This window comes from Acanthaster planci, linkage group LG16, assembly GCF_054643075.1.
Source record: "Acanthaster planci isolate LZ-2023a linkage group LG16, COTS_SCS, whole genome shotgun sequence".
In the NCBI taxonomy this organism is placed as follows: Eukaryota; Metazoa; Echinodermata; class Asteroidea; order Valvatida; family Acanthasteridae; genus Acanthaster; species Acanthaster planci.
The window spans coordinates 11,585,767-11,597,996 of record NC_141792.1 but is presented as its reverse complement, the minus strand read 5'-3'; the positions used below and the strand labels follow the sequence as shown (position 1 = coordinate 11,597,996).

The 12,230-nt window shown below is 41.3% G+C and overlaps 1 protein-coding gene across 1 annotated transcript; it reads left to right on the top strand.

Annotated features, from left to right (window-relative positions):
• The first annotated feature begins 233 nt into the window (after positions 1–233).
• Positions 234–11,226, top strand: LOC110979042 (solute carrier family 25 member 36-A-like). The gene is made up of 7 exons (XM_022234504.2): positions 234–466; positions 4,525–4,716; positions 5,322–5,399; positions 5,755–5,855; positions 6,442–6,508; positions 7,654–7,922; positions 8,302–11,226. The coding sequence occupies exons 1-7, from the start codon at positions 375–377 to the stop codon at positions 8,496–8,498; spliced, it is 996 nt and encodes a 331-aa protein (XP_022090196.1). The 5' UTR covers positions 234–374; the 3' UTR covers positions 8,499–11,226.
• The last annotated feature ends 1,004 nt before the right edge of the window (positions 11,227–12,230 follow it).

Genomic DNA, 12,230 nt, shown 5'->3' with positions numbered 1-12,230 from the left:
CGCGGTTTCGGGATGATTTATTCAAGACTAATGAATATTCAGTTTCTTAACCCTTGGCCTTATCATGCCATTTCAATAAGAGCTAAAAATAGAGACCAATCAGACGGATCGCTTCACGTGAGGGGTCGTCCATGAACTTTTCGGTCAAATGTCTGACCAATCAGGATCGAATGGAAGGCTGTGTGTAATGTTTTCATCATGTGGTAGACGCGTGACTAAGGTTTGGGGATTCCGTGAACACGGGGACTATGAAAAACTGTTCATGTTCGTAGCGTATGCAATGGAATTACACTTTGGTGGTGTAAACATTATGTGGGGAACGTGTAATCCGTGCGCGTGGTGAATAGATCTGAGTGGGAAAGGAATGGATACGTATGGCAATTTTACGTGCAACTTCTGGATTTGAAGACAGCAAGATGCACAATCAAGTGATTTCAGCTCATATGACCCATGTAATTGCAGGAGGGTAAGTAAAACAATGGAGATAAACTGCGTGATCTAGCGCTTTCTTGACATGAGAAATTTCTCTGAAACGGGCTGGGCATGCTGGCTGTGCATTGCACGCCCGTTACGTCTTCTGTAGGCACGTTGGGGGGAGTGTGGCCTTGTCAACATTGACTTGATGGTTTCGATGATTATGTAACGTTCTCAGCTTCAAAGGAATGGAGGATGTGTTACATAAATACTTCTGAAGGCCAACCAGAGTTTTACATAAGCAATCAATTATTAGGCCTAAATCTCTTTGTGATTCCATGGTTTTGGCTACACTATCACGCTCATATCCACGTGAGCTAAGCCTTAACTCCGAGATGTGTCGTTTTTGTGACCTGAGAAGGCCATCTGGGCCTACGTTTACTAGCTAGATAGTAGCTTCCGTGATTTTAATTTTTTATTCAATATGGACAAACCATAGGCCTAAGCCTACATCATCTGTAACTGAAAGGTTTCGGTGAGATAAATGCAGTATAGGCCCTAGGCCTACGTCAGGAACTCAATTTCATCCCTCCGACATACTCCATGTGACTTTGATCTTAGCTAAGTGGAGGGTTAGTATTCTTTTTTGGATTTTGGACGGGATTGACGTACTAACGCTCCATGCCTGTACATATAGTAAGGTTGAAATGGTTCTCAAAAATTTCAGACTCACTAAAAGTACCTCTATCACCACCTACTGGCGTCTGTCAATGCCAACGTCAAACAGTTGGGGCTTCGGTGATATTTCTGACTTAAAATGAGACCGTGTTTGCTTGACACACGCACAGCACTTGAACTTTGCTGCCTTTACCTTTCAAATGCACGTATCAAGATTTAGAATACGCAATAACTCTATGGGCGAAACATAGTCCTCCCAGAAACACCCATGGGTGGCCTATACATAGGCTGGGCACAAGACTCAAACGTGATGGTTGGGAGTGCTACCAACGACTGTTTCCTGGTCAATACGTGTTGTGCCCCAACTACATTTGGGCCTCTCCTGCGATTTCGTTAGAGGACCATGTTCGCCCATAGAGGAAACAGTTCAGATTTGCGAGACTTAAAAATCCCCCCCCATAGCATTACGACACCATGTAAACCATGTTGGCTCAAAGTCACACAGTGTATGACGGAGTAGTGATTTTGAGTTTTCTAAGTAAATGCAACAGTGCAAAGCCTGTCAAAATGGGAGTATCCATCCATTAGATAGAACTCGTCAAAGGTTCAGCTTACCTGGAACTTTTCTTCTACAACTTTGGTGAATTTTAAACATCCACTTTATTTCAAATTAATAGGCCCTACCCATCATTTTCAAATTTTATTCAGAAATTAGGCCTATAGGCCAACATCAAATTGAAACTTTTTGAATGTGAGAAATGCAGTGGTGGAAACAATGGTGCAGATATTTCCTACTTGAAGTTAGGCCAGTGCGAAGACACCCCTACTTTACCCCATGAAAAAAATGTAAAACAAGCCAGTACTTAGAGTTTCAATACTAATGTACCGGTAGGTTTAGCTAATTGCTAATTCATGTATAATAAAAGCAATGCAAAATACATTAATTAATGAAATGTAAATGTGCTCACTTGCACATCATCTACCATGAACATTTCATAATTTGAATTCCAATTTTTGCATCTAAGATCTAGTTCTGGGCTACTTTTTCCCAGTTGAGCCGGTTCGCCTACTGAACATGCACATTGAATGCATACACATCACACGTGAATTATTTGGCAGTATTAGTGAACTTTATTCTGGTTTCATTGTAAATTACACCATGCGCTGTTGAAGGTTGTTGGCACAAATTGTTTGCACAAATTCTGACAGTATTGTTTTTTTTGGTTTTTTTTGACAGCACTGAACAATGCAGGAAATATCTAAGCCTCCCTCCCCCAGTTGAGCATTCATCAGATTATCAGAATGCCTGCTACTTATATTTGTTATCAGGGACAGCCCTCATTAACATATAAAAGCAAGGGCTGTTTTATCAGGTGAAATGACTGGCTTAAACTGGATTGGCCTGCCGCTGGCACATGTACATGCTGGAATGATGACTCCTGTTCCTGATACATAATTGGGCTTGGCATGACATCTTTTGTGGCTGGTACTAGCAGATTCTCCAAAGTTTGCCAGCTGTGAAATGTATTCCGGACGTGCGCAATGACGTACCCACCCTCTCTCTTTGGAAGTATTAATTCTGCAGATCTGTTAAAAAAAAAAAGGACTGGTCCATGGATTCCCAGAGATCTATTTTCATTACTTGGAGGGTACTGCTCCCTCGCCACCGAGTGTCTTTAACTTAACCTTGGAGCCAATCCTGGAATGTTAACATAAAGGGCAGATATCTGCCTTGCTGTGTCTTTACCTTAATACACATCTCTTGGGGGCAGTGAATTACCGCTGTTGTGACATGAGCATGTGTGAGCCATAAAGTCATGAACAAAAATGTGCATGCTAGTTGTATACTGCTGAGTTTGGCTGGTTGGGGATTGTTAGGGTTGAAGGCCACAAGAGGTTCTCATTCTTATGCTCAGGTGATGCAGGTCAAAATGTTAGTGGGATATTGGCTTTTAGAGCATGGCAGTGCTCTAAATGTATGTATGTAATGTATGATTTGTATGTGAATAGGGTCCAAAGACCCCTTGATGCTATTGTCTGGCTTGTAAGCAGAGATTAACAACTGATAAGACCATAATAATTGATCAACATTTGAAGATAAATTCTGTGCAGGAAATTCTTTGTCTGACAGAAAAGGGAAATAATGTCTTTTAATGGGAAAGGTGTCTGTTCAACGTACTGGGATTGAATTCAGAGGAAACGTACCTAGTTCTTTTGCCTCCTCATGTGCATGTTTCTTCTGTTTATTTTTTCAATCAGTCAAATCTTGAAATTACAAAAAGTCAACCGTTTATTGTGTACCTAGGAAGTTCAGTAGAGAACAAGGCCAAACCAGTTTGCATAAGACACTTCAGGCTCTCCTAAACTCAGTAAGATATGAACAGACAAGTTAGACAACAAAAAAGTTCCAAAGTCACTTTTCTCAAGCCGTGATGTCCATCCTCCCCCAGGAAACCTTGTGGCAAAAGTTGTGTACACGTGTGCTGAATTATTGTGAAGGGGTATTTTTAAAGAACAAGTAAAACCAATTTGAGCAAGGCTTCGTGGTAGTTGTTAATTCAAGGGGGGTTAAGGGAGGTCTGATGAGATATGGAAAATCAACTTCCTAAGTTCTCCACTGTTATTTTGATGTCCACTGCCTCATCTTCAACTTCAAGTTGATTCATTTTGTTCCAGTTTGAAGAAGACTGTATGTACTACATGTGACTGTCAAACAATAGCTGTTACCTGTTTTGTGTGTACTGGCTTCCCATAGCTTCACAGGGTTGAGTGACTCCTTTTTTCACTGGTCTGGCATTGATTTTTTTGCCCAAGAATTTCCACGGTGTGCGTTGTGTGGATTGGGGGGGGAGTCCTCAAACCTTTGTTGTCACTTGTGTCTCATCGATTAGTCTATAGTGAGGGGGGGCTTTTTCCCCAAATATTCCCAGTAATTCTGTGTTGCATCACCTATGTACAATGGGTAGGCATGTTAAAGGATCTGCGTGGGTGATTGCAGGGGGGAAAAAAACCATATTAAGCCATTCAAAGAGAGCTGATATGCAAGGTAGTTGAAAATGTACTTGAGAGTGTGAAAAAAATCCTTTCTTCATTTCCTCTCTGTAAAAAGATGGCCGACAAACTGAAGTAAATCAGTGTGTTCTTGCCACTTCCATTTGGTGGATTATATCCTGAGGTAAACATTTTTTCTTGAAAGCAATACAAAAAAAAAGTGCCCCCATAATGTCCACCGTTGTGAAGTACTTCACCACCTTCAGCGCCGCTGATACTGTTCAGTATGGGAAAACACTTGCTTGACTGTTGAATGACTTTTTATTGGATTTAACTCGATGCCATTAAAATACTTGTAGCAATGTTAGAGTTCGTGCGTAAGACGTATGTTACATGTAGGGTCTACATGTCTGATGGGATTCTGTCTTTTTTCATTTGCAGGGCTGGAGGTACACTTGGTGCAATAATAACATGTCCGCTTGAAGTCGTCAAAACAAGGTTACAGTCGTCCAACACATCACTGCGCAAAGTGTATGTACCCAGTGTGAATGCTGGGTTGTCAACCACGGAAGGAGGGGTCACGCAGGTCAAAGGTTACAGCAGGCAGTCCCTTGGAGTCATCAGATGCCTCAGGTAAATAGATTAGGATGATTTTTTTTTTTTTTTTTTTTGGGGTGGAAGAGCTCAAGGAAGGTGTGCATAGAAAAAGACCAGTTTATTGGGGGTGGGGTTGGGGTAAGGGAGGGGGATGGTCTTCTGTAGAACTTGGGAGTATGCACAATTTTGCACGTTCACATAAAAATCAGTCGAACAATTTTGTTTGCAAACGCATGCCTGATGCATTGATCAATATTACAATCATGCATTGTCTGTGCTGCTCTTGCACTCTGCCGTTGGCTCCAGAACACTGTGGAGAGGCTTTTTCATCTGCAAGTCATTTATATTAAAAACAAAAACCTTTGGTGAAGGCCAAAGCTTGACGTAAAATTTTAAATTGATGCAGTTGTTAAAGTTATTTACATTAATTGCTCAATGTTGGTTGACGGTAGTGGAGGATTGCAACACCATGAAATTGGGTTAAAGCCACATTTACCTTACACACAGTGCTCTTGATTTGATTGAGTTGAAAATGGAATCTTAAGTTGCTGAAATTGGTGCAGATGTTTATAGTGTAAAATAGGGAGAGGACCCCAAATGCTGGAACATCATTGAGATGAAGTCTGTGTTTTTGTTACCAGGTACATCTTGGAGCATGAGGGTCCAAGTGCTCTCTTCCGGGGATTAGGCCCGAATCTCATCGGTGTTGCCCCATCCAGGTAAGGCGCAGCACAAGCCAACTGTCTCTTGGAGCCTCTGATTGAGTGTTGTTTTGGGGAAGATCCCTATTTAATAATGTCAAGGCATTAATAGGAGGAAGTAGAGAAGACAGAGGAGCCTAAAGTTCCACAGGCAAAGGTGTGTGCTGAAGAAATTGTCCCCAAGAAATGTGAACAGTTGGGCATGTTGGTTGGGTTTACTTAGTTACACTGACGTTGGGTTGGGTAACCGTTTGTCACGGTTAATTTACACTGAACGGTTTATTTAGTGCGTAAAACTTGTTTGCAATTCCATTGTGTTAAGCATGCAGCTGAGGCTTTGAGTAAAGTCCGAGTCTGACGGTTTCTCTTGCAGGGCAATCTATTTTGGAGCGTACGCACAGATGAAGAGCTTCCTCAACGACAGAATAGAGCCTGAGTCATCACTAGTCCACTTGCTGTCAGCTGGCTTTGCAGGTGAGGAACTCTTGCCGTTCCCTCCTTCCTGAGGCTTTATTTTATTTTCTTGGAGTACAAATGGGTCATTTATGACACACAAGATACTCAACATGCACTCCGACTTCAAGACGCTACATCGTGGGTTGCATTAAGATGCCTTTTAACATTTCTCCCTAAAAGCCCCTCTAGAGACACGTGCTGTTTGAGGTTTATCAACCCATGGGGGTGATAATCTCCTTACTTGTCCTTTATTATTAAACAGTGGTTAAGTTTGTTAGCCTGACAATGAGGTCGATGCCTAAGAGAGTGTATCTTCAATTAAAACAAAAACCCATGTACTACTTAAAGACTAGAAGGACAGTGGGTTGTTCAAGGAAGAATCAATTTAAGGCAACACTGTTTTTCACCAAAGGAAAGAAAAATTCAACCATTAGACTAGACTGAACCAAACTTTTGTGATTTTAAATTTCCCGATCAGAATCGGAGCTCTCCAGATATTCTGTATGCTACAGTAACCTGTAATACTGATCATTGAGCTTTTGTTGGCCCTCCATATGTCTGGTGAAATACTTACTCTGAGGGTCTCTTGTGTGTTTGAATGCAGGGTTCACAGCGTGTACGCTCACAAATCCCATATGGCTGGTCAAGACCAGACTCCAACTGGAACATGTGTAAGTGAAGTGGATGTCCACATATGCAAACTTGGTGGTAACCCACATCCCGTCTCCTCAGATTTCTGAAATCTGTCACCCTGTTATCAAGGTCACCCTGAAATGTGGAATTCGAATTTCAGCCACAAGTGTAAAATTCAGTGGCAGTGCGGGTTGTGGATTTGTAAACCGTTTATGTGGGTCTTCTTAGGTAACCGCCCATACAACATATTGTTTCGAACTTACGGGTTTGGCTCTGAAAATCAGATAGACTGACCGTGAAATTGAACAGCAAGGAGAGGGGCTCATTCAAAGAATGCCCACAATAACCTACATATTGCACCGCACAGCATGGGCCAACGGCGTGGTAGAGGAAATTGAAGGGAAATGGCAGGCACATTTGTAGAATGCTGCATGTATGGTTTGAGGTTATTGTCCCTTGGCAGAGCAGGAAATGAGTGCCTGAGGCATTCAACTTTCCTTAGGTCAGCTGATTTCTTTTTTTAAGTTCCCCATGCATGCAATTACAAATTGAAAACCAGTATGAAAGCTTGTGAGACTTGTTTCTCCTTTTTTTTTTTTTTTTTTGGAATCACTTATTTATACCTGGGGCCAATTTCATAGAGCTGCTTTAGCACAAAATTTGCTTAAGCGCAAAAAACCCTTGCTTAAAAACAAAGGTTACCTGCTCAAAATTTATGTGATTGTCATGCTAACAGGTGAGTATCATGCCAAAACATTATACATCACATGGAATTTTGGTCGGTAACCTTATTTATCAAGTAAGTTTTTTCCACTTAAGCACATTTTGTGCTTAAGCAGCTCTATGAAATAGGCCCTTGGTTGTAGTGAAACCTCACAAAATTACAAAGCCCACAAACAAAAAAACTGTGTTCAGATGGGCCTAATTACAAAGTCAAATGTAGAGGGAGCCTTGTCGTTAAACTAATAGCTTGTTAATTTTTGTATTTTTACTGGAAATTCTTCAAATGGGAGGATTAATACAAGAATAGAAAAGCTAGCGTTTATTCCTCTGTAGAGTCTGGCATGTTTATGGCAAGCTGTGATCCGATATCATGCAAACTTGTAGTCGAAAGTGGGGACATTTTTGTCTTCATTGCGTGCAAGGGCTCATTTGGTGTTCTGTGTTTCTGACAACTTACCAGCAATGGCAAGAAGCACGCCAACATGTTCCGTTGTGCCCAGTACGTCCATCGCAAGGAGGGACTGCGGGGTTTCTACCGTGGCATCTCGGCCTCCTACATGGGCATCACGGAGACGGCCATCCACTTCGTCCTATACGAGCACATCAAGGCGCTGCTGACGGAGCAGAACGGCCACATCACGGACCAGCGCAGGAAGCTGGACTTTCTGATGTTCATGGGTGCGGCCGCCACGTCCAAGACGATAGCAGCCACACTAGCCTACCCACACGGTCAGTCAGAGCAAAAGAGACGCCACTGGGCTGAGCCAACATAGACAGTCCTGTGAACACACTTGGAACACTATGCCTTTGTGCAGTATTTGCACTGAGTAGGAATGCCCCCTCGAAGAAGAGACAGGCCGATACGAAAGATTTTAATTGGGCACACGTGTGAAGACTCATCATTTCAGTAGAAATATATTCAGTGCGTCCCTTGCCCAACACCCTTGTACCTGTGCGCACATGGCAAGTTGTATTACAAACCTACGTTCTTTTGTTCTCAGTGGGCAAAAGCACTGCTTTGAATTGTAACTCTGCACACGAGCTCAGGCGCTGCACGACGTTGAAGTCTTATTCAGAATATTTCTGTTTTTTCCTAATCCCTCTGCAGAGGTCGCCCGGACGAGGTTACGGGAAGAAGGCAAGAAGTACCGCTCTTTCTTCCAGACGCTGGTCACTGTCGCTCGGGAAGAGGGCTACCGGGGAATGTACGGCGGCCTCACCACGCATCTCGTGCGGCAGATCCCCAACACAGCCATCATGATGTGCACCTACGAGTTCATTGTGTACCTCTTCAATCGGGTGTAGGGTGAGGACTTGCTGAGGGACGTACTGCCGAATTGTTAAGTGTGCTGTGAGGAAGGACTCGCTGCTACTGCTTTCTCTGCCCAAGAATTGGTCGTCCAGGGTTGTGCATCCTGCGAAGAATCTCTAGCACGGTTCCGACTCCCTTCCCCAAGAGCCTCTCTGATCCTATCAGCTGTTTGATCGTGATCCTTCCTTGCCATGCAAATCTGAGAAATATAAACTGGTAGAATAATGAGGTATGGGTGTGTAGCTCCACACGTGTGCTTGTCCGAAGATTAAACAAGCCAACCACTAGGAGGCATCTTGCTGACAAAGATTTCTACCTGCCACTGATGAGTGATCTTCTCTCAGGATTACAAAAATATTCCACTTCATCTCTTGACGTAACCTGTGTTTGCCGATGGCACGGTGGGTCGTTTGCACCAAAATTTGCATCAAAGAGAAGCCACCCAGCTGCACTTATGTCGTGATTTGTGAAAGGGGCAGTCGTGCTTACCAGTGAGACATCGTATGTACGTGGCTGTGTGGCTACAACATTAAGATCCTGACACTTGACAGCGCTGGGGTTATTTACTGCTTTATTGAGGGTTGTTTTTATTTCAATTGGACCAGGCATCAGTGTGCAAGACCACAGAATGAAGTGTGCCACATGGCCACTGCCCGAAGTCTCCCCTGCAGTGGTTTGAGCAGCGTGACAGATATTGTCCATTTGACAGTCCTGGGTCCGAATGCTAGGATACTAGAAAAAAGAACTGGTCAAATGGAGGCTGTCGAAATAAATGAGAGAACTGATTATGCCAAAATTAGTGTGTAAATATGAACAAAGAACTGATTTATTTTGATGCCCATGTGTTGGGTTGATTTTTTTTTTTGTAAATTGTTAAATGTAAAGATACCAAAAACATGTGTATATTAAGAAAAGACTTCGTTTACTCTGCCTATAATGCCCACAGGGGACACAAATGATGGAAGGGGTTTAGAAAACCATCATCTGCATCATACAGATATGGCAACCACAGTAAATGCTTCGGTAGTGCACAGCGGCAAGTTTAACCACTTTGTTCAGGCGTGCAAGTTGCAGGGAAAATAACCATCATGGATTAAAAATACAGCAAGGTAATCATTAAGCACAAATGAATTGACACAGATATCCCACAGTTAGATTACTTTGAGATTTAAAAGATAAACGATGACAATTTAAAAGATAAGCAACCTTTTTGTTTGTTTTTTAAGCAATGCATGTACTTCTCAGCTATGTAATTGTCCAGAATCTGTCATTCTTGCATTTAAACCATCCTTTTTAGAAGTTTTTTGGCTGAGGGACACATTTTCCACAATTTTTGCTGCAATTTTTTAAGAACCTTTTCCACTTTTTTTTTTCTTGGCTGCAGTTAACACAAAACTTTTATTTTTTTTTTAGTTGCTTGCCCATTTTGTAACCTGATCTCTCCAGGCGGAGTGTTCACTTTCAGAAATCCAAGTATGAGAATTTTTGGTTATCCCTAAATGGATCAAAATGACTTGGAACAATATACAACTCGGGTAGTGTCACATGAATACAAGTACAGGTGACTGGAAATCTTGTACATTGTGTGTAATAGCAAAAGCTTCGACATGGCTAACCAGGATGCTTACAAGGAGTACCAGGAGTGTACCTGGTTTAGACACGTCTACTGGTACTAAGTTTTATGATCTAAGGCAGTCATGTTCCCTCTAAAGCTGTTTTGAAATTCTAACAGCACCAAGTCAGTGAATTTCTTCATTGTGCAACACCAGCATTTATTTTATCATTGATTTCAACCATTTGCACTCTCCAAAAAAAAAGGTTTACTGGTTGCAAGAGTAATATGGCCACTTTGTTGTGCTTTACTTTTGCAGCCATCTTCGCTCTGCAGTGCATGTACATGCTGCGTGTTGCCTGTTTAAAAAATGGCAACCTCGCATGTGAAAGAAGCTCTCACCAAAACGAATATCCCCCAAGTTTTTGCCATGGAAGATGTGTATTCTTTAAGAATTTAAGAATGTTTCTGTACGTCCCCTGAATGGTAACATTTCAAGGGTAAGAAATTGGCCAGTATTGAAGGATTTGGTACCAACTTCGTTTAATTGCGTTGCATTGTGTAGCTTTATTGGCGGGTTAAACGGTTGGACTTGGTATGATCTCGTATTTTACAGATTTAAACTCCATAATTTAAAATAAATTTTATATAGTAAAGGTGTTTTGGAAAGAATTGATAACAAAATTAAATGCAGTTACGTCCGCAAATTATTATGATTTTTGTTTATTAATTAACCCTAATACATGTACATGTAATTAAGTCTCAGTGGTCGCATGCTAAGACCATTCATACTACTAGTCTGAAATGAAAGTTCTACATGTACATACATAAAAGTAGGTATTGGACATACTTCTATCCCATACAACCTCAAATTCTCTACTACTCACGTGCTCTCCCCGGTAAGTTATTCTGATCGCTTGCATATAACAGATTGGACTGATGGAAACTCTTTCAGGAACTCTTAAATCGTGCACTAGTATACATGTAAACAGTACATCATATCATACAACTTTTAAGGAGCTTACAATGCAGGAAGATTTTATGCAAGGCATTAACTGTTAACACAGGCTTTGTTAAGGGGTAAACAAAGCTGAAACTGTAGTTGTATATTCAGCGCGGAGGGGTTTTTACACTTCCTTGATGAATAAAGTATAATTATGGTGAAAATACTTTAAAGGGATTGTGTAATTTTTTTTCGTTGTCAGTTATTTACGACTCACGATGACGCGGAATTTTGTCCGGGAAAAATCTGTCAAATATTCGATGTGAATAGTGACGTTAACGGATGAGATTAAGCAAAAATTGGGATGCTAATTGGAACAAAAGAAAAAGCAAACAATGTCTGATATTTCCTCCAGCATGCAATGAGAAGCCAAAGTTTGGCCAATTCGGCGTTAGTTCACTCAGAATGATTCGTAGGATGGTTGATTTTTTTTTCTAAATGTGATGACAAGATGAGGGAGAAAGAAATAATCTTGGAATTTTCTTGGAAAAGCAAAAACCTTACCAAACTGGGCTGTTTTCGACGGATTTATGCAAATGGAACTATTCATGCGTGTATATAAAAGCAAAGAAAAAACTCAAGTAAACATGAACTAAAAACACCCTGGGGCGTTGCACCATAATAACTAACCAGTGACCATTATTGCACGAAATTATATTTTAAAAAAACTGAAGAGGAGGAGAAAAGGAATATAAAACCGATGGCATTGAACGTGGAATAAAATCTACATATATAAAAACCTGCACAATTTCTCTTTTATCGACGATAATCACAGGTTAGTAACTATTCTTACCCGACGAGCTCTAGTGTTGCTTTGAGGCGAGATTGGTTTCGGCCTCCGGCTAAGTGTTTCAACTCCTCAAATTAAATTTCCTTAGGATTTTTTTCTCAGGTTTTCAGTAATTTCCTTAAATTTTTCATTTCCTTATAAATTTCCTTAGGACGTGAAAATTTCCTTAAAAATAAGGAAATTTCCTTAAAAGTGGAAACACTGTTCCGGGTTCAGCTTCGCTTTTTCTGGACCTGTCTTGTCGTATTTTGGCGATCGCTGCCACAGATCCTTTAAAAAAATCGTGGATGACCAACAGAGGGCGCCAGATCGTATAATGCAGGAAAACAACCCATGGTGTAGTCCACTAATTCAACCCCTATTGAAAGCAGTGTAAACTC